At 57.1% G+C, this 26,703-nt stretch overlaps 2 protein-coding genes across 2 annotated transcripts; both read right to left on the bottom strand.

The window, feature by feature from the left end:
- On the bottom strand, window positions 217–6,154 carry PDXP (pyridoxal phosphatase). The gene is made up of 2 exons (XM_018048735.1): window positions 5,518–6,154; window positions 217–1,698 (listed from the first exon to the last, which is right to left on the bottom strand). Exons 1-2 carry the CDS (start codon window positions 6,089–6,091, stop codon window positions 1,382–1,384), a joined length of 891 nt encoding a protein of 296 aa, XP_017904224.1. The 5' UTR covers window positions 6,092–6,154; the 3' UTR covers window positions 217–1,381.
- SH3BP1 (SH3 domain binding protein 1) lies at window positions 7,993–21,119 on the bottom strand. Its single transcript, XM_018048734.1, has 18 exons — window positions 20,754–21,119; window positions 19,637–19,679; window positions 19,300–19,404; window positions 18,065–18,141; window positions 17,508–17,619; window positions 17,330–17,406; window positions 16,698–16,836; window positions 16,150–16,218; window positions 15,905–15,995; window positions 15,378–15,523; window positions 14,485–14,596; window positions 13,491–13,572; window positions 13,326–13,406; window positions 12,666–12,782; window positions 12,019–12,116; window positions 11,540–11,705; window positions 10,257–10,351; window positions 7,993–8,860 (listed from the first exon to the last, which is right to left on the bottom strand). Exons 1-18 carry the CDS (start codon window positions 20,810–20,812, stop codon window positions 8,448–8,450), a joined length of 2,082 nt encoding a protein of 693 aa, XP_017904223.1. The 5' UTR covers window positions 20,813–21,119; the 3' UTR covers window positions 7,993–8,447.

The following is a 26,703-nucleotide window of genomic DNA, read 5'->3' as shown; positions in this document are numbered from 1 at the left end:
TAATGCGAGCTTGCTGGATTTTCCGAAGGACTGAAACATATTGTTATATAAAGACTTAGTGAGGAGGATGCTCCCTGGTGGTCCAGTGGTTAAGACTCTGCACTTCCAGTGCAGAGGGCGGAGGTTCAACCCCTGGTCGGGGAACTAGATTCCACATGCCATGTGGCATGGCCAAAATTTTTTTTTTTAAATAAAAAGACTCAGTGAGGCATAAAGTGCTATTAAGCTAAGGTACCACTCTACACAGAGAACATGCTGGAACTGGGGTGGATCATTTCACAGAGGGAATGGGCCAGTTTTGGGGAGAACAGGCTCAGGCAGGGGCTCCTCCCCCCGCCCCACCCTGGACACAGACTTGAACCCACACAGACACTCCTACTCGCACTTTATTAAGTACGGGAGGACTAGTTACAACAGGGGTGGAGGAGGCAGGGGAAGGCTCAGCCCCCACCCCCACCATCAGTGGCACACGATAATAAATAACTGGGGTGGGCGCGGGAGAGAGGTGGCACAGCAAACACTGATAGCAAGGCGGGGGCACAAAAGCCCCGCTCCCAAGCTGTGGCCACCATCAGCACTGGTCTGATACCATGAGCAGGGAGGGGTGGGGCCCTCACTACAGAAGCCTCCCGAGTCACTAAGGGCCCCTTTTGTGGAGGAGAGGCGTCTTCAGCACTTGGACCCTTCTTTACGAACAGAAATCTAGACCCCTGGCTGGTCCAGTCAGACCCAGATAGTCGAGAGGCCACTGTCTCTCAGACTTCTAGATTGTTCTATTTAGGATCCAAGAGACGAATGGCTCATTACTACCTGGGGTCCTGATTGGTCTACCCAGGACCTAGGACCTGAGAGGGTCACTGTCACTTAGGCTTCCAACTGGTCCACTCAGGGCCCAACAGCAATGCATCATTATCACTTAGCCTTCTGATTGGTCCATTCAGGGCTCAGGGCAATAATGATTCCTGGTTACCTAGACCTCTGATTGGTCAACAGGCACCCCAGGCCAGGACCCAGGAAGAGCTCTAGAGGCCCCAGGGCGGAAGTGGGGAGTTAGGTGCTCAGGGTTGGGGAGATCTTCACGAGGCAGCAGGGCCCAGACTGAAACAAGGGGAAGTCACAGGGCAGGATATAAGGCCACCTGGCAGGGTCAGGCCGGGATGAACCAGTAAGAGGGGAGGGGGCACCTTCTGGGATACCAAAGAGTGCCCAGCCACTGCTGGGAGTGGGTGTGAGGACCTTGACTCCTTCCCTGGGTTCCAGTCCCACCCGGGTAGAAACTGGGGTGCAGGAGCCGGTAGCCCTTAGTGCAGCTCTTGGCCCATCACCTCCACCTACGGGAACAGGGTAAGGGAGGGTTGTGGCTGCGCTTGCGTCAGTGGGCTCAGTCCTCCAACCCCTCCATCAAGTCCGCGATGCTCTCCACGTAGTAATGGGGCACGAGGTCGTGCTGGCCGGCCGCCAGGTAGGCCTGGGCCTCCTCCAGGCGGGAAACACCCGTGAGCGTGAGCACAGTGGTCATGCCACAGCGGTGGCCGAAGAGGATGTCAGTCTCCAGGCGGTCGCCCACCATCAGCGTGCGGCTGGGGTCCACGCTGAAGTGCTCTGTGATGCACTCGAACATGTAGGGGCTGGGCTTGCCCACCACCAGGGCCTGGCGGCCCGAGGCTGTCTCCACGGCGGCAGCCAAACTCCCGGTGCCTGCAAGGACACGGACACTTGGTCAGTGCGGGAGGCAGAGGGAAAGGCATCCATCCAGGCCTGGGAACTGGAATCCTCAGAGGCAGCTTGGCACGGGGATTTCAGCTAATCAGGCTGAAATGAGTGAAAAGGCCGCCTGCTTCCCAGTCTTGGTGTGGGGGTTAAGGGCATAGATTCTGCAACCAGCTGCCTACATTCACATCCCATCTCCACTTTTCTTGGGCAAGCTATTAACCTCCCTGTGCCTCAGTTTTCCCATCTCGAATATGGAGCCACTGCACATAACCAGGCCTGGCTCAGTCAGTCCTGCCTGTGGTTTGCTATTTCACCCTGGCAGCCATACATCTCTGGGCAAGCCAACCTCTCTGAGTTTCCTTGGACTCACTGGAAAGAGGGATCCAAGTGATGCCTGCCTTCAAAGAGGTGCTGTGGGCACCACAGGGGCAAGTGCTTTGGAAATGGAAAAGCATTTAACCAACAGCAGTTGTGGTTATTGCTACAACAATGTGTTCTGGCATCAGAAATTGGCACCAGCTCTTTTGGAACACAGCAGGGCACAGAAATGTTTGCACCTCTGACCCAGTCTGCCTCCGCTGGGAGTGATCACAAGGCGAGAATTCAGACTGGAGACAAAAGCTACATGCTTGAAGATGTCCGTGGCTGCAGTAACTATAATAAGCAGAATTGTGGAACACACCCAAGTATTGAACAATAGGAGGGCTGTTGAGAAAAGGACGGTTCTGATTCTCAGCCCAGTACCATCCTGCCCCATACAATGAGTCCATTGTGCCCGTCCCAGCGGTACGTCTTTGTGCCAGAATGTTCTACCTTTACACTAATGTCCTTGAACAAATGATGATGATAATCACAATTTACTAAGCACATTCTAAAGTGCCAGGGGCTGTGTGGGAGCTCGTGAATACCCATTTTACAGATGAGAAAGCTGACGTTCAGTGTTGTTAAGTGACTTGTCCAGGGTTCCACAGCTTAGTAAGTGGCAGATAAAGGAGATGCATTCAGGTAAGTCTGACTCAGACACACGAGGGCCGGCCTGTACTGGCTCTGGAATGCTGAATGTTTCCTTTTCAGGAATTCTGTGAGCTGGTAGTTAAAGCCACTGTTTAAAGTCAACTCATATGAACTTAAATAAAATAAAATGTTTAAAACAAAGGTAATAAATTCTCAAAACTCATCGGTGCCTAATTACTTTACCATTATCTATGCTCTTGAGGTTATTTACATCCGTAATGATGAAAATATTACAGAATGATGTGTACTTACTTTCCTTCCCAAGCCCATGATGGGAAGTGACCTCATGTTGGTAGGCTGAAATCGGCCACCGGGGGGAGTATGAACACCACAGAAATTGGCAAAAGTGTAAATCAAGGCTCTTCGGGTTCTTAAAGATTTATCAGTATACCACTGGTCTGACCCCAAACACTCTGGGCCTCCTGTCTCCCTTCTCACAATGAATGACATTCAACGTGATTAAGCCAAAGGCACAGAAGGTGCACAAACAGCAACTGTGATGAGGAGGAGGAACTTCCCTGGGATCAAGGCAGCGCTGGCCCAGAGTGACCCTGTGGGGCAGGTCTCCTTGACTTCTGACCTAGAACTTGCCCACTCAGTTTCCTAAGAACTGAGTCAGAAGGAAAAGCCATTTGCCCTTTGATTAGAAATTCCTTCCAGAATGGGAAGGGCTAAAGGGATTTTCTCGGCTCCAGGACCATCGCTCTGTTAGCGTCTTCCTTTCCTACCAGGTCTGAGCCTATCACTCTCGGCCCCTCGTGTCCCACCTCACTCAGCCAGTATTACTGAGGCCCAACTATGTGCCAGGCGCCAGGGACAGAGCAGTGAAGGAAACAGAGATCCGTATTCTGGGGCAGCAAACATCCCAGCAGGGGCGTCTGAACGCAACTCTGCCCTCAGACCATCACATCCCAGTCTTCTCCACATCCTGTCAGGCAAGAGTCCTGCATATTCTGCTGGTGACGTATTCCTAAGACAGCAGGCCTTTCTATTTGCCGCCTCAAGTGGCTCAAGTGGCTGCCACGTGGTAACAAGATAAACACGCAATTAAGCAGACACATGGGGATGGGAGGGGAAACTGGGGTGAAATTCACATTATTTCAGATTTTATGCATACTGGGGTCTTTATTTAAAATGTTATCCACTTACAAAGCTGCACAATTCAGTCGTGCTCAAACAGGACAGCAGTGGTGTATTTCCTGAGCTCTGTCTCCCCCTCTTGGCTGTGGGAATGACCAGCAGAGCCGCTGGGCACAGCCAAGTGGCTGCTGAAGATTCAAGGGGCACACGTGGGCAGGACCTGGTCTCTCCCCAGCACCATCCTTGGGCGAGCTTCTGAACCCACAGCCTTCACCTGAGCTTTGAGGCCTTTGGAGAAACTCACTTTTCACAGCATGGCCTCAGGCAGGCAGGAGCCGCTGGCAGCTGGGAGCCCTGAGCAGTGCTCTCCCCTTGGATTTATGGGGACATTGAAGTGGTCATGCAGCAAGCAGGTCTGCGGCAAAGCCAAGATAGGCCTAGAACTATTAAGATTCCCAGCTTGGAGCTGATTCTGCCATGGCCCAAGCCCTGTTCCATTCCTGAGAGCCCTGTCCTGCAAGATGCCTCCTCCAGGAAGCCTTCCCAGGTCTCCTCAGCCCTAGGCCCTCCCTGCCACCCATCATAATACTCTATCTACTCCATCAATTTCACCCTGCCCTCCTAGGATCTGGAATCAATATAGTCAGTCGCCAGCAGGGAGAAAGTGATGGAGATCTCTCCCTCAGCTGACTGACGGGTTGTCCCTGCTGTCAGCTAGCCTTTGCTACCCTCTGCTCTTGTCTACTGTGAACCCTCCAAGACGTAGGAGCCTCCTTTGCTCCCGCCTCCTCTGCAGATGGGAAATTCCCAGAGGACAGCAGCGAAGAGTGCCCTGGATGTGGGGATGTGGTCTAGAGGCTGGGGATAAGGTGGTCTCAAGAGCCAAGTTCAGGTCTTCCTGATTTTGGGTAGCTCACGCCCCTTCTCTTAGCCTTAGTTGCTTTAACTTGGAACAATAACTTCCACCTCCAGAATAATTCTGAAACTAAATAATACACCAAGGTGCTTCATAAAGCTCTGTAACAGGAGAGGGCTCAGATACAATTTACATCATCTGAGCACCTATTACAGAGCAAGCGCTTGCCCTGATCACTCTCTCCTCAGCGAAACTAAAACTGACATGGTTAGTATTCCCATTTTACCCCCAGAGAGGAAATGCTCCATGGTTATGTAATTTAACAAGATTACAGAGCCCTGCAGCTGGGAACTCAGGTCAAACTCCATCCACCGCCCGTTCTCTCCGCACACCTGCCTTCAATCTGCCGCCAGAAACGCCTGTTCCAACCCTCGGCGGGGCGGGGGGGGCGGGGGGGGGGCGGGGCGGGGCGGGGAGGGCAAGCTTTGTCCCCAACTCTCCCACCTCACTCCGATGGCGGGTGGAGAAAATGACAGGAGTCATGGAGGCTGGTTCAGGAAGGCTAGGGTTGGGAGTCGGGGTCCTGGATTGCACCTGTGACTCCCCGAGCCACAGTGTCCTCATCTGTCCAACCGGACCCCACTTCTGCCCCTCACAGGGTGGCAGCTGCAAGAAAGCTGCAAGAAATACCAGATGTGGCCATGAAGACATGCTGGGCTGTTGCTGGGTGGGAACCGCCCGCACATCCCTCCAGTCCTCCTCCTATCGCCTGGAGACGCCCCTTCCCCAGCCCTCACCCCCAGGCATGGAGCTGAAAGCGCCGCCCCCCATCCCAGCTGTTTCCCCGCGCTCACCGGGGGTCCGGCTGCCGTCGCTGAGCGGGTGCCACGGGTCGCGGTCGGTGGCCACCAGCAGGCAGTCGGGGTCGCGCAAGTGCGCGCAGGCCTCGCTCAGCTTGGCGAAGGAGAAGTGCTCATCGTAGCCCACAAGCACGGCGCGCACGCGCGCCGCCGCGCCCGGGTCCTCGCTGGGGTCCCCCGCCAGGCGCAGCCCGGCGGCGCGCAGCTCGGCCCGCAGCCCTTCACCGCCCAGCACGAACACCGCGCCCTGAGTGTCCGGAGGTCCGAGCAGGCGCTGGCGCAGCAAGCGCGCGGCGCACAGCGCGGAGCTGAAGAGCTGCTCGGAGCGCAGCCCCCCGAAGCCGAGACGTGCGAAGCGGAGGGCCAGCTCGGGCCGCGCGCGCCGGCTGTTGTTGCTCACGAAGAGCGCTGCCTTGCCAGCCTGAGCCAGTCTCTCCAGCAGCTCGGGAGCGCCCGGCACTGCGCACTCGCCGTTCCACAGCACCCCGTCGCAGTCGAACAGGACCCCCTGCGCCCGGCCCACCACGTCGCGCAGGGCCGCGCCGCGCAGCCGCTCGCAGCGCGCCATGCAGCCGGCTGGCTGCCCGAACACCGGAGCCGCCCCGCTCTCTTCCCGCGGGCACAGCGCGCTCGCCCGCAGATGGCTTGTCGCGGGCACCCGCCAATCGGCGCGCCGGAAGGGCCAGGGGGCGGGGCCACGACCTCATCTGCAGCCAATGGGAGGGAGAGTCTCGGAGAGGAGCGGTCGGGGGGCTGGGAGCTACAGGAGCCTGGCGAAAAGGGCGGAATCTCGAGCGCCACCAAGGGAAGGGGGACCAATGAAGACCTAGCCTGGTCCTTCGTCCCGCCTCTTAGCTCCTCTGGACCAGTAGCCGCAGAGCTTCAGCTCCGACTCGCCGCCTGCCGGGAGAGGGATTGACCTTTTTGACCAATAAGGAGTTACGAATGGAAAAATAAGGCCCGTTCCTCGTTCCCCAGCCAATCACAAGCTTAAGACAGATGGTTGCTAGGAGGAAAACAAATACTAAAGGAGATGTTATCTTTGGGTCAACTCTCACTGCCTTCCTAACCCTAGATGCTCCAGTTCCGAGCGGAGCCCTGGGAAGAAGTCCTGGGATGCAGTGTGGTTGTGATTGGGGAGAGAGGCACATAGTGTCCCCTCAGACGCTGGAGCCCTTGGCCTGGACCTTTGGTTTTCCACCCTGTCTGCGCAGTAGAGTTCCCAAGGAAACGTATTTTTTTTTAAATTATATAATTTACATACAGTAAGATGTGTGGATCTTAAGTGTATAGTTCGATGCCTTATAAAACGTGTGATAGGGCCCCAGAAATTCTGATTTTAATTCCTTTGGGTGAGCCCTGGCTTTTTTTGATTTGTTTTTTAATCACCCAGGGATTCTGCTGTGAGGCCAGAATGGAGAGACACTGGGCTAGAGGCAGCTTGGTCCGTACTTGGTGAGGAATGTGTCACAATTCTAAGGTTGTCTGCCAACCTCTGAGAAGACTCTGAAGACTGGTCTGACCCCCAGGAGCAACTGGAGCTTCAAAGACCCGAGAAAAGGCACACCGTCAGCCTCTGGGGCTTATATTTTGTTTCTCATTGCCCTGGCTTTTGCTCCTGACCTTTGCATAGGTGGTCTCCTTCACTTGGAATGTTCTTCCTTCTTCCTCTACCTGGCCAGCTCCCGAAAGACTGGCCCCTCCAATACTGCCCCCTCCAGGAAGTGGGTTAAACGGCTTGCTCAAGTGGGCTCTCATGGGTTCCTGGTGCCATGACACTTAATTTTTCTTCTTTTCCCTGTCACACAGCTTGCAGGATCTTAGTTCCCCAATCAGGGATTGAACCTGCATCCTTGGCGGTAAAATCGGAGTCCTAGCCACTGGACCAGGAAACTCCCATGATACATGATTCTAATTGTCAGTTCTCCTGCCCTTCTCCCTGGGCATTGGGCTGAGTTGGGAACTCGCCTAGAGTCTGGCACAGAGCATGTCAGGGAATGTTTGAGGACAGGTTCATCCTTGCTCCCTGGGAAGCCTTCCCTGGGAACAGAGACCACAGGTGGGGGAAAACAGCGACAGCAGCCATCACTTGCAGGGCACTTCTGTGTGCAAGGGCAGTGCAAGGGCTTTACAAGTGTCTCATTTAATCCTCACAACATCTCTGTGGTGGAAGCTGTTAAAGTAATTTCACATTTGAAGAAAAGGAAACTCCAGTTGCTCAGGATGTGAGGGACAGGCTCTGGAATCAAGCAGACCTGGGCCAGGTCAATGCCTCACTTGCCATGTGACCTTGGTCACTTTCTGAGTTTCAGTCTCCTCACCTGTTAAGAGGTAATGGGATTTACTTCCCCAAAAGAGGATTAAATGAACTCATGCATAGAAAAGTACAATGTGTAGTAAAGAGTAAGCGCTAAAAATGTTGGCTGTTACTATTTCAGACAAGAAAAAAGAAAGCAGGCAAAGAATGAGTAATTTTTTCCCCATTTATTAAAGTGGCTTCTTTATTTCAAGGACAGAAAATAGAACTATCATTTGGGTAGCTGCTCCAGTTTTGTCCAAAATAATTTATTTGCCAGCCTTACAAAAAAAAAAAAAAAAAAAATGTTGGCAAGAGAAAAAAAAAAAAAAGTCCTGTGGGAGCAGGCAAGCCTCTGCTTCCTTCCGGCGGCTCCCCTGGGATCCTGCCAGAGAGCAGGGAGGTGGCTGAGGGGCCCCTGAGGCCCAGGGTGATCCAAGAGGAAAAGGTATGGAAATGGAGGACTGTCCTGAGTCCTTCTTGCCCTGGGGGCCGACCCAGCGGGCACCAAGGCACTTTAGGCAAAGGCTGGAGGCTCCTGCCCCCTTGGGAGGGGTGAGGGCTGTGTCCTGGGTGGACGAGGTGGGAGGGAAGGGGTGCTTAGGGGTGTCGGGGAGGAGCTGTGGGCTCAGTTGGTCTCTGAGGCGAGGCTCCTGGGCCGGGCCTGAGGGGGGATGACTGGGGCAGTGGGGGCCCTTCCTGCAGCCTCAGGGCCCTCTCCTTCCTCAGTGGCCGCCCCCAGGTCCACATGTGCAGGCGAGCTCAGAGCGACTGGGCTGAGAGAGGCCGGACCTGGGGAGGCCGGGCTGGGGGAAGCTGGTGAGTGCCGGCTCTGACGCCGGGCAGGCTGGGGGGCAACGGGGGGCAACGGGGGTGGCACCGTGGGGGCCCGGAGGCTGCTGCCAACCAGACGGCGGGGCAGAGCCCGAGGGGTCAGAGGGCTGCCAGAGCCAGGGGGTGGCAGTGGCGCTGGAGGGGAGCTGCGGGTGCCGGAGACCTGGGGGGGCGGCATGGTGGGCCTGGCGGGTGCTGGGCGCTTGGCTGTGGAGGAAGGAAAGGGGTGGTTAGGTGTCTATACTGCCTGGGGCAAACCCCCAAGCTTGATGCCACCACAAGAACTTTTATCTGCTGTCCCTTCTGCAGGAAACAGGGTCCACAATGGCTGCTCACCATTCAGGCCTCTGTCCACATCTGTCCTCAGCTCGAAGGCCCCTCCCTGACCCGGCCCCAGTTACTGTCATATCTTCCAGTCATAATTTCTTCATGGGGGACTTCGTCCTCTGGAATGATCTTGTCAGTTTTAATTTTGCTCCCTTACTTCTTGTCTCCCTGACTAGAACGCAAACTAAGTGAGGCCATCTTCTGTCCAGCTGGCTGGCACAGCACATGGGTGGCACAGAGTAGGCACTCAGTACATATTTGTTGAATACAGAAATGCCGCCTGTCCCACCGGCCAGCTGGGTCCTCCTCACCCCTCGCTCAGAAGCCCACTAGGGCTGCCCCACCTCAGAGCTGTCTGCACGGTCCAGCCTCGCAAGGCAGCCGAGGGGCTGGGTGGGGCCAGGACAGCTGGGCTCTGCTCCAAGCTCTGCCTCCACCCACTGGGGGACTTGCCCCCCGGAGCCTCAGTTGCTTCATTGCTGAGATGGGGTGACGGCTTTGACTTCCCAGCGCTGCCATGAGGATGAGCCCAGGTGACAGTCCTTTATCTTGTCCTCTGGTGAGCTAACATCCCATCTGTCCCCACCCCTTCTGGGAAAAGTGGCTAGATGCCCCCTCCTGTAAGAAGGTCCCTGTGCGACCTGCCAGCTCCAGCCGGTCCAGAGCTTTCTGCTCCATCCACTGCCATCCAGGTGGAAAACTCTAGCGCCTCCTGGGCTGGGCCTTTCAAGTGTCCTAGTCACCCTGGCAGATTCTCCACTTGAACCCTTGACCTTCCCACCTGCCTGACTTTAGGCCACTTCAACACGTAATTGTACCAGAGGAACAGAAGGAGACCAGCTGACCCCCAGCACTGCCACCCCTTCTTTCACTGTGCTTTGGAGACCCCACCTCCCTCTGTACTCCGTGATCCTGGGACTTCTTGAGGGACTGGACTCCACTGCCCTCAACACTCACAGTCATTGACTTTTATGGAGCATTTACTGGGTGCTGAGTATGGGCCAGGTAGCCCCATTTAATTCTCTAAACAGCTTCAAGGTAGGTGCGGTTATTGTCTCGTTACACAGAGGAAGAAGCTGAGGCACAGACAGGTGAAGTCATCTGTCCAAGGTCACAGAGCTGGAATCTGATCCCAGAGTGTCAGGCAGCAAACCCAGGCCCTTAGCCCCCTCGATTCCATGCCTCCCCTGACTGTCTGAAAACATGGGGCAGTATGGGATTGTTGATCCCTCTCCCTGCCCACCCTCTGCCCCTTCTCTTCCCACGGCCAACTCACTCCTCCGAGCCATCTCCTCTGCTGGGGCGGCCGCCTCCGGGGGGCTCCGACTGACCTTGGGGGAGGTTGGTCTGTGGGGTGCCTCGGACTCTGCCCTGCAAGGGAAGGAGAAGGTCAAGGTCAGCCATGGCATCTCCCAGAGGTCTCCAGGCATCCGGGGAGACTCCCAGCCAACAGGCTGAGTCTGGGTCCTCCTGGAGCTGTTCCCCACCACCTTGTGGCCGGGCCTGGGGTCTGACAAGATCCTCTAGCATTGGCCAGAGTTTGCGTCCACTGAGGCCTGGCTGCTGTGTGCTACTGTGACAGTGTCCATGGTCCCCCATGTGGCCAGGATGGGGGCGCAGAAAGTCTCAGCTCTCAGCCTCCATGCGACCTGCTTTCAAAAGTAATTGATTTGGCTGGGTCGGATCTTAGCTGTGGTACTCGGGATCTTTCGCTGTGGTGCACGGACTCTCAAGTTGTGGCTCGCAGGCTCAGTCAACTCTGTGGCATGTGGGATCTTAGTTCCCCGACCAGGGATTGAACCCATGTCCCTTGCATTGCAAGGTGGATTCTTAACCACGGGACTACTAGGGAAGTCCCAGCCTCCATGTGATCTTTATGGGATGTTTCGACCACTGGAAGCCACAGAGTGGATGAGAAGCAGAGGAAGAGGCCATGGCTCATTCCTGGCTCTGCTTTATTGGCCACTCCTTGGGGAGGCCCTTCCTGACCCCCACTTTCTTGATCCCTGTTCCCTACTCGACCATACAGCCCTGTTCTACTGTTCTTCGTAGCACACATCACTGGCTGCCATTATACTGGTGTTCTGGTTGATTCTGTCTCCCACCCCGTGGAATGCAAGCCCTAAGGGCAGCACGTGTCTGTCTTCTTCATCTAAGGAAATTCAGGTTCTGGGCCCGAGCAGTCTATGATAACTGAACAACACCCACTGGCTAAGGAGACAGTACGGCACCAGGCAGCCCTTCTTCCAGTTTAAAGGATCAAAGAGAAGACTGGAAAGTACGGTATTTACAAACTCCAAAATGCTCAGTTCCCTAAATCTCCAGGGCCTGAGTCAGTGCCTGGCACAGAGTAGGAGCTATGGAACACAGCAGGGAACATATCAGAGGCTGAGAAGAATATGCCTGAGTCCCACCCACTCCAAACTGGGAAACCTGGTATTTGGGAGGAAAATATAATAATGATATTTCCTAAAATGCTCTTGGATGCCCTGAGAGATAGTACCTCTGGCTGGGCATCTTGGGGCCAGGACGGGGCCCTTCATACCCATCAGTCCTTACCTTTCCTTGGTAGCCACTGAGGCCAGGGTAGGGGCCAGACCGAGAGCCGGGACAGTGGCTGGGGTAGGTGTGGGAATCGATGGAAGCTCCTCAGAAGCTGGCCTGTCGCTGACCTTGTCCTGGGGGGCAGGCGCTGAGAACAGGCCCGACACGTTGAAGTTGATATCTGCAAACAGAGGGAGCAGGTATGAACTTTCAGAGCTTCCACCGGCCTCCCCACCTTGGCAGGCGTCAGGACCACTTTCCCTTTCTCCTGATGTTATCTAGACTTTGTTTCACCTTCCCACTCCCAGGTGGGCCTCACGGCAATTCCACAAAGCAGGCACAATCATCCGCATTTTACAGATGAGAAACTGAGGCTACGGGGGAGAAGCCACTTCCTCCAGGCCTCCTGGTGAGTTTGCGGGGCTGCCAGGGACTGAAACTGAGTCTGGAGGGTGCCAAGTTGGGTGGATAGTTCATAAAGACAGGAGTTTTACCTCCAGGAAAGAGGGTGTCAGTGTTCTGTATCAGAGCCTCGACCACGCCTACCACCTGGATGGATGAGACCGAGGCTGCATCCAACTGGGCCAGGTCCCTGGGACAAAAAGAGAGCCAAAGTGAGTCATCATTTAGCAAAGTCTAGTGACCCCAACTCTCTGGGCCTGTGCTGGGTGCCGGGGACACAAGGATCGATCCTTTTGTCATCTGTGGCCAGGTGAATTACAACCCCTCACATATCACCGCATTTTACAGTTTATAACACATTTCTCTATTTATTATCTCATCAAATTCCCAAAGCAAAAATTCTCAATGTTTGTTTAGTTTCTCTCCAACTTACAAATAAAGAAATGAAGGTCCAGAGTGACTTTATAAGGTTCATCCCTGGAAGGTTGGAGGGGTGAGGCTGGAACCAGATCTCTGGCTCCTGCAACAGGCCACCAAGCACCCCATTAAAGCCATTACCCAGAATGTCTATCTCTGAAGCTCTGTGGGGTCCATGATCCCATGATCCTCAAAGCAGCCTTGACAACAGAAGCTGCTCAACCCACTCCAAGGATGGAGAAACTGGGGCCCAGGGGGAAAATAAGCAGATGTTGAAATGGGGGGCAAGACTGCCACCTTCCCCCAACCCACAGCCCCTCACCCTTCTTTCTCAGGGGGCCACAGCAGGTTGGGCCCCAGGACAATGGCAATGTTGCTGGGTGTCATCTTGTTCACTTCCTGCTCCTCGGCCAGCTGCGCTAGGAACTTCATCAGATACCTGGGGGGTGGGAAGGAGGCTTGGACCAGCAGCCGGATATCTTAGGCCATGAATACCCATGGATGCCCCCAAGGCCTGCAACCTTCCCAGCCCAGGGTTTCCAAAGAGCAGCAAAGACACCATATGGGACATTTAAACATTTTTTTCACCAGTTACATTAGCTGACCTACTGAACACCACCTCCATGGCGGGCACTAAGTTGCGAACCCCCCAGCCGCCCTACAGAACTGGGACTGTTATGTTCCATGTCTTCCACGTGAGGGCGCCAAGGCACAGAGTTAAATTGCTAGCCTGAGTGGCAGAGAAACAATCCAAAGCCACTGGGTGGGATGGCTTCAGGGTTCAAGCTATATATTCAGTTCAACGTCTAGTATTAAAAACACATGGCTAATACATCAAAGAGGTATTTTCAGAAATATTGCCTAGTACAAGGCGGGAGGACCTCAGCCCAGGGCCCTGAAGGGCCAGCCGGGCTTTGGCTGGGGAGGCCAGGGCAGAGGGGGTGGTGGGGGTGGTGGGGTGGGGGGTGGGCTGGGTACTTACCTGAGGTTGCTGAGGTTCTCGTGGGGCAGACGGCTGCACACTTCCTGGAGGGCCTCCAGTCGGGCTCCTGGCTCCTTCAGGCTGGGGAGGAGGAAAGACCGGGTGAGCTGTCCTGGACGGCCTATCTGCAGCCTAGTCCACCCAGCACATGCTCCTCATCCTCACCTGGCTGCCCTCATCCAATCATCATAGAGGTCAAAGGTCATCAGGGGCTCTGGCAGCTCCCGCAGGTAGGACTTAAGGGCACCTAGAGTGGTGGCAGGGACTTAGATTCAGCCCCCAAAGCTCCCACCTTTACCCCCAGTGCCTGGCTCTCTCCATGTTAGGAACCTGTAGCTCTTGTTCATATTAACATGTCTAAGTCTAACCCTGACGCTGAAGCTGAAACTCCAATATTTTGGCCACCTGATGCGGAGAACTGACTCATTTGAAAAGACCCTGATGCTGGGAAAGATTGAAGGCAGGAGGAGAAGGGGACAACAGAGGATGAGATGGCTGGATGGCATCACCAACTCAATGGACATGAGTTTGAGTAAACTCCGGGAGTTGGCAATGGATAGGGAGGCCTGGAGAAGGCAATGGCAACCCACTCCAGTACTCTTGCCTGGAAAATTCCATGGGCGGAGGAGCCTGGTAGGCTGCAGTCCATGGGGTCACGGAGAGTTGGACACCACTGAGCGACTTCACTTTCAATTTTCACTTTCACACATCGGAGAAGGAAATGGCAACCCACTCCAGTGTTCTTGCCTGGAGAATCCCAGGGACAGGGGAGCCTGGTGGGCTGCTGTCTATGGGGTCTCACAGAGTCAGACACGACTGAAGCAATTTACCAGCACCAGGGAGGCCTGGCATGCTGCAGCCTATGGGGTCGCAGGAATCAAACATGACTGAGTGACTGAACTGAACTGAACTGAATCGTTTCTTTGGGTCACAAGCTCTCGAGAAAACGATGAAGACTAGTGATCTTGTCCCCAGAAAAACGTACACGTGTTTCAGGGGGCTGACGATGGACCCCACGTTAAGGACCCCTATGCCTCCTCAGGTGTCTTCTTGGCAGAGTATTAGGCCTTAAGCTAAACTATTGTGGGTCCGTTTCAGGCAGCTTCAGGGGAGGGCCCTGGGGGAAGGCTCTCCACCCAGGGCTCCTCGGTGCAGATACCTGCCACAGCGTGGGGGTCAGAGCAGAACTCCTGCAGGCTGCGGGGGTCTGAGGCCATGGTCTGCTTGAGACGCTTCAGCACCGACGCTCCAGCGGCCAGACGGAAGAGGCCCTGAGGGGCAAGAGGGGGCGAGTGGGAGTCACAGAGGGGTCAGGGTCGGGGCAGGACACCCTGCCCAGGAGGCACTGGTCCACTCACGGCCCAGGGGAAGGGGGCCTCGGGGGCCCCATGGGCTGGTGGGCAGAGCGAACACTACTGTGTCCGTGGCTCCTCTCGACTCTCAAGGTCTAGGATTCTGAGCAAAACGAGAAGCCTGGGAGGAGCTGGGAAAATCATGAGAAGACTGGAGTCTGGACGGGAGTGGAGGAGAGACAAGAGGCCCCGCAGGACTGTCCTGAAGCCTAGGTCTGTCTCTGAAGCATGATCCACCTCCTAAAGGCCTGCCCTCAGGAAAGCAGCCGATGTGCTGGCAGGACCGAGGTGCGCAGGATGGATGAGGGCAGCACGGGGCCGCGACTGACGTGGCTTCCCCAGCTTCTCCACCAACCTTCTCACCTGCCACTGGGCACGCCTACCCCCTGGCCTCTGTCTACCTCTTGCAAAATGGAGCCAATTTTGCAAGAGGTAAGGCTTGCAAAAATGGAAGGCTCCCTGCAAGGTTTACTGGGGTAATGCAACAGAGCAAGCAGTGCAAAGGGTTGATAGCACAGGGCCTGGTCCATGTGAGCATCACTAAGGGGGAGGTGGCATCAGTTCAAGTGCAGGAGGCCACGCCTTCTCTTGGCACCTGGGCACTAATGGTGGGATTACACCCCAGCACAGGCATGGGTGGGAGGGGTGGGACCGGATGAGGGGCCCGTGCTCCTTCCCCACCTGCCCCAGCGAGCCCCACCTCTTCCTTCATGCCCTCAGAGAGCAGCATCGTGACGCAGGCCTCGATAGGCAGGGCGATATCCCGGCCCAGCTCTCGCAGGTGGATTCCCAGAGGCACCCCATACACCCTGGAGAAGGGGGCGGCCGTCATCGAAGGGGAGGGGTCTGCAGGGACGAGACAGATCAGCGGCCCAGGGTCCTCCCACCTCTGAGCAGCCAGGTCAGGGGGCTTCCACCTCCCTCCTGACCACCCACAGGACACATCCTGAAACCATCCCACACATCTCTCCAAACCACCCACCTCCACTGCCTCCACCCCAGCCTGGGCCTCCGTCACTTCCCTTCTGCCTCCTGACAGGTCTCCATCCTGCCCCTTAATTCTATTCTGCATGCAGCCGCCAGAGCAATCTCTCCATCACAAATCTCACTGAGCCCTCCCCTGGATAGAACTCATTCCGGGCTCCCCAGTGCCTTTCGGGATGGAGTGCAAGCTTCTTAACAGGCCCTGAGCAGGGTGGGGGACAGGGGTGGGGGTCAGGTCCCCACCTGTTTGGCTGTGGTTCTCCCTCAGCTCAGCCAGGGCCGTGTCCAGCGAGCTCAGAGACTTTCGATGGTAGTCGGCCTGAATCTCCATGAGCTGTGGGGACAAGGGGGCACCCCCCACCCCCGGAAGTGAGGGAAGCTGAGTCCCCTCCAGGGGCCACAAACACAGACCCTTCCCTCCCACCACCTTGCAGGGGATCTTAGTGGCCCCCGAGCTCCGGGTGGCTGGAGCCTGGTCTTGGACTCACGTGGATGAAGTAGTTGGCATAGGTGTCCTCCTTAGTGGCAAAGTGGTACAGGTCGGCCAAGTACTCGTCCTTGGGGACAAAGAGAGCAGGGCTTGTACCAGGGAGGCTGGGGTCTGCTGGGGAAGCTTGGAGAGGTTTGCCCAAGTTGTATGGGAGGGTCAGAGTCCACTCTACTCTCGCTCTGCCAAGGTTTGCTCCTGGGCCAGCCCACGGGAACCCCTCCAAGCTCTTGAGGGGCTCTCCTGTTCCTCTCCTCTGTGTCCACATACCCTCACCACTCTCTCATTCACTCACCCTTCACTCATTCACTCAGCCAACACGCCAAGATTCTCCCCTCCTGCCCTCCTCCCCGTCCCCTCCTGCCCAGGTGTTATGGGTATGATACAGACAGAAGCAGCTACCAGGTAACGGCTGAGTACACAGACCCCAGAGCCTGGCAGCCCGGATTCAAATCCTGGCTCAGCTGCTTCCTAGCCACACGGCCTGTGCAGTGGGGACAGCGCCCACCCCGCCACCCCCACCCCCAGGAAGCTGCCAGTGGCCCTCACCTTGCACTGCTCCACCTTCCTCTTCAGCTCCTCCTCCTCCTCCTTCAGCGTCTCCACCTTGTTGGCTGTGGTGGTGTGGCTGCCTGGGCCGCCGCCCAGGCCCTGACCGCTGCCGGAGTTCTTAGCTGCCTGACTCAGCCTGAGGATCATCCCAAGGTGGGATGGTCACTGTCCCCATGGCACATTCAGAGCTAAGTGCCCCTCCATCGGCCCGACCCCATAGGATTCTGGGGGTTGATAGACGCAAATCCCAGGGCGGCACAGGTCTGGGGTCTCGGCTCGGCATGAGCAGTGCTTTGGGGCGCCCCCCTGGTGGCGGGCTCAGTGATCCTAGCCATCCACCTCCAGAGTGGAGGGTGGGGGCCCTCCAGGGTTCTTGGAGGGTTGTTGATGGCTCTCCCAGGTTTTGAGGTTACCTCTAGCTGGCACAAGCATGTGCAGAGAGGCCCCATCGCATGCACCATTACCATATGTCTTCCTAAGCCCCAGGTGTGTGCACAAGGAAACACAATGTACCCCTAAGGACATTGCAGCATCCTCCTAGTTGTGGGGGGCGTGGTCTCGAAGCTCTGCGGCCACATCCATGGGCTGACCTAGGCGTGAACCACCCCCCTAGAGGCTGTGGCTCCCACCTGCTCTTAAGCGTGTTCCAGTCAGACACCAGCTTCTGCAGGCTTTTCTTGTGCTTGAGGATGGCTGGCAGCTCCTCCTGGGGGCAGGCGTGGGTAGGAGGTGGGGGTGGGGGTTCAGTGGGCTGCAGAGGTGGGGGCTGGGGGAGCTGGGGGCAGAAGGTGTGTGTGGAGGGGTTACCTCGCTCAGCCGGTTGAGTGGTTGCAGTACGTCCCTCTCCAGGGTCATCTCAAACTCGGCCAGGATGCGGGCCAGCTGGTTCTGAATGGCGCAGCTCATCTCCAAGGCCTTCCTGTGGACACAGCACCCAGTGGGCCCGGGCTCCCACAGCCCCTCACCCCCTCTCTGGAGAGACTGAGGGCCTCTTCCCTCCCTATCACCTCCTGTCTCTTTTTAAAAAATTCTTTTGATTATGTGCATGGCACGTGGGATCTTAGTTCTCAGACTAGGGATCGACCCTGCACTTCTTGCATGGGCAGTATGGAGTCTTAACCAGTGGACTATCAGGGAAGTCCCGACCTCCTATCTGTTCTGTCTCTCCTTCATCTTCACCGAGCCCAATGCCCTCCCAGGCCTGGCTGCCCTCACTGACCTCTGGACACTGTTCCCAGCCCGGGCCTTCTTCCCACCCAGGTCAGCCTTCCACAGTGGGTGCCCTCTCTGATCGGGACCCTCTCCCAGCCCAGATCCCTCCTCGGCATCTCCAGGTGAGGGCTGAAGGCCCTGTCCATGCTCACCCCATGCTGGAATCGGGGTCCAACTCCTTGAAACTCTCGGCCATCGTGGTGGACAGAGCCATGAGGGGAAGCTTCTTCTGCAGGGAGAAGCAGGGGTGGCCGTGAGTGTGAGTACACACGCATGCCTGCTGGGCTTCCCTCAACCCTTCGCCACCCTCCCAGCCCCCACTCCACCGGTCTGAGCACATGGCAAGTCTCTTGGTGGCAGAACCCCAACAAGGCCTTGGGCTTGGACACGAGTGGGAGGAACCCAGGAGGGCCACGGTCACAGGTGAGAGTAGAAGTGAGATAATGACAAGGCACAGTGGAGGTGACATCTCCGCATGACAATGCACAGAGCCCCGACCCACCTGAGGCCCCCTTGCCCCCTCCCAGAAGCCACTTGAATGGGCAAAAAGGAAAGACCAAGTCCCATCACTGAATGGAACACTAAGAACAGGGCGCCTGGAGCTTGCCTGAGGTCCGTGCACAGTTAGGGGAGAGTGGGGAGCCAGGAAGACAGCCTTGGAGTAGACCCTTACCCCTGCCGCAGGGCCTCAGCTGACCTAGCTTCTGAGGAATTTGAAACCCTGCATGGCTCCCTATTGCTCTGGCCATACTGAATGGTTGTCTGATTATAAAACAGGCCTCCCACGCCCCTAGCTAGTGTTGTGGCGAGCACCAGTCTAGATCAGGGAGACCAGAGTTCAAATTTCGGGTTTGCCAGGCACTAGCTATGTGACCTTGAACGAGCCCCTCTGCCTCTCTGTCTCCATTTCCTCCTGCAGACAGGGCTAATAAGGCGGCCTCCTCCCACGGCTGTTGTCAGCGTTCAGTGAGGCAAGGCATAGACATATCTTAGCAACAGACTGGCCGTAATCAGTCCATAAATACTGGCTGCTGATTAATACTAGTGAGTAACACAAAATCCAGTTCAAATGCCGCTTCCTTCAGGAAGCCCTCACAGGCTGCGGAGTTGAGAGCACCTGCTCTGGGTGCTGACTGGACAGAGACGTTCAGGTGGTCAGGGGCCTGGCTTTGGTGCAGAGGATTGGCGCTGAGGGGGCGGGGTCAAGAAGGGGAGGGGAAGAAATAGGACCTCATGAGTGAGGGGCCGGAAGAGCCTTGGGACACAGCAACCTCCACCCCCTTGGTGCCAGACTCAGACTAGCAGGGCGACCCCCAGCCCCTACCTCACTGTCCCACTGGACCGAGATGTCCTGCCCAAGCCCCTCCTCCCTGGGACGCCCACTTACCACCCGTTTGTCCATGTCCGCCCCACTCTGGCCCTGCAGACAGGCCTGCAGCCGTTTGTGGACATTGTGCGCTGCTCGCTTAGCTGGCTCCAGCCGCTGCTCCACCTGGGAGGGGGTCCGGGGGTTATAGATCATGGGGGGTTGTCATCCCCCGTGCCCCACTGCCCTCTTCTCCCCCAGAGCAGAAACTATCTTTCTCTCGCTCCTCCCGGGGATCCCATGGCCAACAGCGTGGGAATGACTCAACTCGGGGGCCCCCACTGGCATCCCCTCCCGGGCCTCCGCGGACAGCCTGTACGGACCTGCCCTGCCATCCGCTGCCGGCCCAGGCACGTACCTGCTGCAGGTCCTCACCCAGGAACTCTGCAGTCTCCGGGGTGCTGCGGTGGGGAGAGAGGTTCTGCTGAGTGGGCCCAAGTTAGGAAACCCCCTGCCTCCTCTTGCCCCCCTCCACAGTCAGGGCACCTGAACCCCTGTTCCTCCCAGTGCCCCTCCCAGTCAGGCCGCCCTGGGTGGCCCGCCCACTCAATCCCAGTCGGAACACATTCCATGGGGGTGGGAATGGGATACTGGGCTTTTTCCTCCTCCACCCAGGGCTGTGTCCTGAGACAGGGCGGACGAAACTGAAGCGGTGACTGGAGGAGTCTCTCTTCTGCTGACCCAGGGAGAGGAGGGTTGGGCTGGCCCCAGGAACGGGAAGTGTGCAAGCTCAGACTCCCAAGCTGCTGGTCACACAGGACTCTGGACTGTGGTGGCCGGCAGGGGCCCAGGACATGGGTGGACCCTGCGGCTCAGAGAAAGGTGGCCTAGCTGCCCACGCTTACACAGGTGTCTGTGCGGGTCTGTGGACACCCAGACCCCCTCCCTGGGCCCAGTGGGTAAGAGGAGAGAAGGCAGGCTCTGGGAGCTCCCTATATTTCCGGCCTCCATCCCACCAGCCCAGAGGTTTGTGGACTTGGGGATGTTTCCACCTGAGGCTACGAAAAGCAGAAGCAAGACAGAGAAGCAGGAGGCCTCGGGGCTGGCGGTGGCAGGAAGAGGCGCAGGACAGGACAAGGGCAAGCCCCTCCTTCCATCACTGCCTGCACCCGGTGTCTTCTGTTCCCCCTAGGTCTGGGTCCCTAAGCGACCATCACCTCCCCTAGGCAACCAGGGATGGTTAACAACCCCATTGTACAGAGGGGACAAGTGAGGTCAGGGAGGACCATCCACTCCAGGGCTCCTAGAGACAGAGACGACCCAATATCCTTGATCCTCCACCCACCCTCCAATGAGAGCTGGGGGTTCCCCTGCCCCAAACGCCAGGGCCTGCTCCTCCTGCTTTGGAGGTGGGGGTGGCCTTCGGGGGAAGGAGGAGAGGTGGCCAGTCATAAGGTGGCTGTCCAGCTGTCCTTGGCCTCCCCAGGGTCCTGCCAGGGTGAGGATGGGGCTGGGAGGAAAGAGTTGACACTCACCGTCCCAGGCTGCCCGTGTGGGCCAGCTGCCGCATGCGATGCAGCTGCCTCTTCATCATCTTGGGGGCAGGCTGGAGGCCGCGGGGTCACGGTGGGGGTCGAGGGCCCGGCAGCCCCCGGCCCAGCCTGCCTCGGCCTGCGGCGCCTCTCTCGCCCCGGATGGGTGGGCGGTGCTCCTCGCTTCCTGGGCCAGCCGCGCTCTCGCTGCGGCTCGCTCTCTCCTCCCCCGCTGGCGACTCCGCCCCCGGCCCCCAGGTCACTCCTCTCTCCCAAGTTTGTTTTCTCGCTCTTTTCGCGTCTTCCGGGCCCCTCGGTCTCCTCGTCCCCCGCCAGTCCCGGCGAGTGTGGGTCCGCCGGCCGGCCGGCGATTCACAGGTTGTGTGCGCGGCCCCTCCTCCCCTCTCCGCCCCGCCCAGCCCCGGTGGCGGGAAGCAGGTAAGCCCGTTCCAGCCGCCGCGCCTGCCCAGCTTGGCTTCCTGGGTTCCTGCCCCACCCACTGGCCTGCGGGGCCAAGGTATAAATAACCTCAGCACCCTCTTAAAGGAGACACAGTGTTCCATGCTTAGGAGTCAGATGCCAAGAACAGGTCCATCCAGGCTTCCCAAAAGGATGCTGTCCTGCCACTCATTTCCCCAAAGGACCCCCTGGCCACCTGGAGCCAAAGGTCAGCCTCCTCGCCCCTGCTGGAAGATGATTGGCTGGCCACTTTGGCGTCCTGGGGCACCTGGCTGCCGTGTGCCTTGGGACAAGTCCCTGGAACTCTGGCCTCACTGCCTCTAATGGCCTGTGGGTCAGCTGTCCCGACCCTGCCCACCTGGCAGAGTGGACGAGATACCCCTGCCTGCTCCTGTAGCACCCGTTTCTGCTGGCATCTCCCTTTTCATGGGGGTACTCACCTTCCTTCAGCCACGGCAGACGCTCTCTACCATCCTGCTCTCTTCCGGCCTCAACATGGAGTTTCCTCCATCTATGAAGTCCCTTCACTGGGAGGACTTCCTCAGTCCCTGCCCTAACTTCTTGTGAGGCAGTGATGTGGCTGATGCTCTGACCTCCCCAAACTCAGCAGTAGTTGTTTCTTTGAGCCTCCACGCAAAACAGACTCGGACATACAGTAGATGCTCCATGCGTGCGTCACTTTTCAGTCGTGTCCTACTGTTTGTGACCCAATGGACTGTAGCCCACCAGCCTCCTCTGTCCATGGGGTTCTCCAGGCAAGAGTACTGGAGTGGGTTGCCATGGCCTTCTCCAGGGAGATGCTCCATAACTGCTCGTAAACTCAAAATGAGAGACTTTGGGCAACAGTAGGCTGTCTTTACTCTGAACCTCTGCACCCCTTGGGCATCAGGAGCTCCGAGGGTAGGGGGCGGGGGGCCTGAGGTAGAGTCCTGGTTCACTCACTGCTCTTTGCCTTGTTAGAGCTTCAGTTGACTTTGAGGGTTACTTGAGCACCTACTACTGTGTATGAGTGGGCAGACTGGGGACTTCTGAGAGTAGAGCCTCCGATTTGAACATCTTGACACATTCCCAGTGCCCAGCATGGGCCCTGGCACACAGTTGGGCATGCGTTGGACACTGGCTGCCCCTCCATTCTTTAAAGGGAGAGCAGGCAGGCCCTAGCGGGGTGTGGAGGGGCTGCGAAGGGAAGCTGAATGCGGAATCCTGGCCGGAAGTTGAAAAGTTGTTGGATCAAAGGCTCAGGCCAGGATGAGGGGATCAATCCCAGGCTAGGTTTCCTTGCCCACTTCCCTTCTCCCAGCTGGAAGGCCCCCCAGGAGGGATTCTTGAGGAAGGCAGGGCTTGATAAATGCCTTGATGGAAAGAGACATCAGGGTCCAATGTAGACTTGGCTTCTTAAGATGTGGGGCTGCTCTTTGCAATGTTTGGGTTCTAGTTCTAGCCTCTCCACCTTCGCCACTGGACTTCATGGTGACTCAGTTTCCCCTGTCTCTGCAGTTGTCGCAACCAGCTGTGTGCAGAATCAGGAAACGGAAGACTCCCGAGGCAGCAACGTGACACCAGGTTCCACTGTCCTGGCATCTGGGAAACTTCCAGGTCCCCACCCTGTTCCAGCCTTGCCTTTGGCCCAGACCATACTGGCCTGGACTTGATCACTTCCCCAGCTGTTCTGAAGGGACCTGAGGGCAAGTCCTGGCTTGTACCTCTGTCCTTCCCAGTTTTGCCTGAGTCTGAGCCCCCAGCTCCAGCTTAAGGAGGGTTCAGTCCATGTGGACTGTAGCAGCAGCTGCTGTGGAGACAACTGGGCCACATGATCAGGCCATCTGAACTCTGGGCCTCCCCTCTGGGCTTCAGACTTCCCTCCAGCCAAACCCAAGAGCTTTTGCAGGAAGGGCACCTGGCTCTTCTGTGTCCAGCCTGGGTGGCACTGCCATACCTTTTAGCTGGGTAAGGGGTGTATTTTAGGATATAATTAACCCTGAGCACACTCAGATCATCAACAATCATATAAAGGTTTGAAGCCCTTGTAGGTGGAGCATAAGCTGTTCCTTTGAAGGATGTTGTCATCAGAGACTTTCAGACACAGAGGTTTCAATCAGTGAATGTTGAGATCATAGTTTTAGAACTGCATATGTGGGACTGCAGAGGTCACCAGCCAATGACTTGCTGAGTGTCCTCCTGACGAGGGCCTGCGTGTTGTCTGGCTCATGCCGAATTCAGGGGCTGAACAACGTGCCACAGTCACAGGAGCTCAACAAACAGTTGACTTGAATGGCAAGTGAAGACATTGCATCAATGGACATTTATCTCCAACCCAGAGGCAGCAGGAACAGAGTTTACTGGTATAGACAGAGCTGACTAGCTGGGCTCAGCCTCTTACTAGCAGGGTGACCTGAACTGAGGCAGTTCACCTTCCTGAGCCTTTGCTCACTTGAGAATAATAGTAGCGTCTACCTGATAGGGTGTTGTGTTAAATAAATTGATATGTAAAATGCTTAAGACCGTGCCTGACTTTGTTTATTATTCAGCCTGCAAGTCAGGAACGGAAAGATCGTTTAACCCCCATTCCTGCCTCGGTTGCCCCCTTGCCCTCTGTATCCTGCTACAGGGGGACAATGGCACTTATTGTCAGATACTCTAGCACCTTCTCCAGTGAGGTTGGGATCGTGGGGTTTTATAGGTGAGTAGACCCAGGCTCCTGGCCCATGTCCCTGGGCGGCTAAATGGTAGAAGCCAAGTTAGGAAGCAAATCCGACAGGCTCCAAAACAGCCACGTGCTCTCTTGCTGCGCCAGATGGCACTGCCTGGAGACTCCAGAAATGCTGGTCCCTGCCGGCCCCCGCCTCCTGCCTTAATCCCCGTGGCTGCTTCAGGAGGCCCAGCAGCTTCAGTGCAGATTGTCTGCAAAAACCTGCAACGGCATGGGAAGCGCCCACTGCTGAAGCTCCAGCAGGATGTGGGCAGGGAGGCCAGCGGCTGGCGTCAAGGTGGTGGTAGCAGGGGTCAGCGGTGGGGCCGCAGAACCGAGCAAAAACATCCCCTTTTAGATACTTGACAAAGTGTTTGTGGCTGGATTGGTGCTGCCTTCCATGTGGAGGCTTCTGCCCAAAGCAGCTAGGCGGGTGGCAGTCATTTCTGTGGCTCCAAAAACGTCCTCAAGCCAAAAGGACTTCCCAGGAAATCCTGGGTGGAGCTGGGGCCGGGACACACCACAGTCCCTACCGCCCTGGAGAGCATGTCCTCAACCCTGGCCCTGGGGGACAGCACCTGCCGGGGGGTGAGGAGGGTGGTGATGTGCAGTCAGTGTGGTCACTTCCCAGGACTGCTGGTCACACTTGGGCCCTAACATGTGCCCGCAGGCACTGGATAAGCTCCCCAAGCCTCAAGTTTCTTACTTTTACGGGGCTGGAGGGAGGGGCTGCTTGCTCCAGGCCTTGCGCAGCACCAGGTTAGGCCAGCTCCCCTCTTATATACCTTGCTGGCCTGAAACCCTGCCAGGAGACCTGTGGAGGATGGGGGCAGGGGCATCAGGGAACAGCAGAGACAGGCTGTCTGGGTGAGTGGCGGCCTCTGTCTCTCTTGGCTGCTATGAAGGGAAGAGCAGTGTCCTGTGCTTGCTCTTAGGAAAGCAGCTGCCTCCAGCGGCACAAACAGAAGTGGAAGTGTGGCTTCGAGGCCTGGGAAGTCCCACTGCTCCTGGGGTGGAGGTGGGGGTCACCCTTGAGGAGGCAGAGAACACTTCCTGTGTCCCTCTCTCCCAGCCCGAGGGCTCCGGAGGCTCTGGACCTGTCTAGATTGACACCCCGTATTTGGGAATGATGCAACAGGTGGTGGAGGCAAAGGGTCCTCTCTTCTGATTAGAGCACCCCTGCTGGCCCCTCAGACAGATGCAGGCTTGTGGAGCACCTCCCGTCCACTTCCAGCTTCTGGTGGCCATGCTCCTGGCTCAGGGGTCTGAGGACGGGGCTGTTCAGGTGGCACGTGGCAGGACAGACAGGCAGACAGCTGGATGGGTAGATTGGATCAAGGGTGGTCTAAAAGACTGAACAGATCTTCTTGCCCCTGTGGTCACTGCAAGTTGACAGCCGGGGGGCCCTTTGGCCCAAGGATTCTTCAGAGGGGCCTTACAGCTCACTGGGTCCCTCCCACCTTTTCAAACAAGTAAACTGAAAGCCAGAGAAGGAAGCACCTTCTTCAAAGTCACACAGCCTGCCAGAGCTCCCAGGCTCCCAGCTGGCAGTCACGCTGGCGCCCAGGCCCACAACAACCCTTCCATGGCCTGTGGAACACATGCTCCGAGAGGGAGTTTCTGGGACCCTAGGGGCATGCTACAGGGAGCACAGTTTTGTCTCATGTAAAAGAATAACATTCTTCTTAAAGAACATTCCAAGGAGAGATTATCTTTCTGAGGCATCATTTAAGTGTTTAGGCAGAGTCCGGCCCAGAGAGTAGGGAGGTGAACAGGAAGGAAGCCAGGAGCCTGAGATCAGGGTGTCTGCAAGCCCAGATGTGGGATGGTGGTCACACCAGGCGGATCTGACAGGAGGCTCCTGATTGTGAGGAGCTGGAGATACCGACTCTGAGGCCTTGCTCCCTCTCCTGTGCCCTCGACAGCACGCCCTCCCCGTTGAGAAGCCCTTGCCTCTGCGCGTCCAGTGTTGGCTGGCACAGAGAAGAGCCGTCATTTGCTGGATGGAAAAGAGCACACAGGCTGGACTGGCCTCCAGCCCTTCCCAACAGTATGTAAGGGACAGTGTTCAGTGCCCAAATTCAGACTTGGGAAACACTGGGTTAGACAAAAGTGAAAACTCGCATCTTCAAAGCAGAACTCCCACCATATTCTAGGAAAAAGAAGTGGCGGGCAGGCTTCCCCAGATGCCTGTGAGCAGAGGGCAGAGGACACACAGAGCCGGCTCCCTGCCACAGGCAGGCCTGCAGGGGGATGCCTTTCAATGGCTCTGCTGCATGTTGGTTGGCTCCCTCAGCTGCCAGTCTCTAAGCCACGCCCCAGGCCGGGACCCCAGCCTCCCAGTGAAGAGAAACACCCGGAAAACCCAGAGGGAGTGTGCTGTCCCCGGGAATGGCAGGGGGCCCCTGCAGAAAGAGGCTGCGGTTGGTGGCGCCTGCGCCCTGGGAGCTGCCTCTGGAGAGAGGGAGAAGCTGAGGCAGGGGCCTCGGGCGGCGCTGCACTGCAGCTGTGCTTTCAGGGCTGAGCGCAGCAAGAGGAAGTCGTGAGTGGCCAGGGGCCTCCCCTTCAGTGTCTGCAGCAGCTGGGGCTCCTGGCAGGCCCAAGCAGCCACTCGCTTCCAGCTGGGATGGCTCTGGGCCCCCCACAGCCCTGCGGGTCCTCTCTGGTGACTCAGCAGTGGCCACAGGCCCCCGAGCAGGGCCTCTTCCGGTGCCGGGATCTGAGGCCAGGAGGGGAACCGTGGCCTGATTTCCCAGGAGAGGCAGAGGAGTCTGCGGGGCAGCCCCTGGGGACCTCGCACGCCTG

This window comes from Capra hircus, chromosome 5 (genome assembly GCF_001704415.2).
Source record: "Capra hircus breed San Clemente chromosome 5, ASM170441v1, whole genome shotgun sequence".
In the NCBI taxonomy this organism is placed as follows: domain Eukaryota; kingdom Metazoa; phylum Chordata; class Mammalia; order Artiodactyla; family Bovidae; genus Capra; species Capra hircus.
Note: the sequence above shows the minus strand (reverse complement) of the source record. Positions and strands in the feature narration are given on the sequence as shown.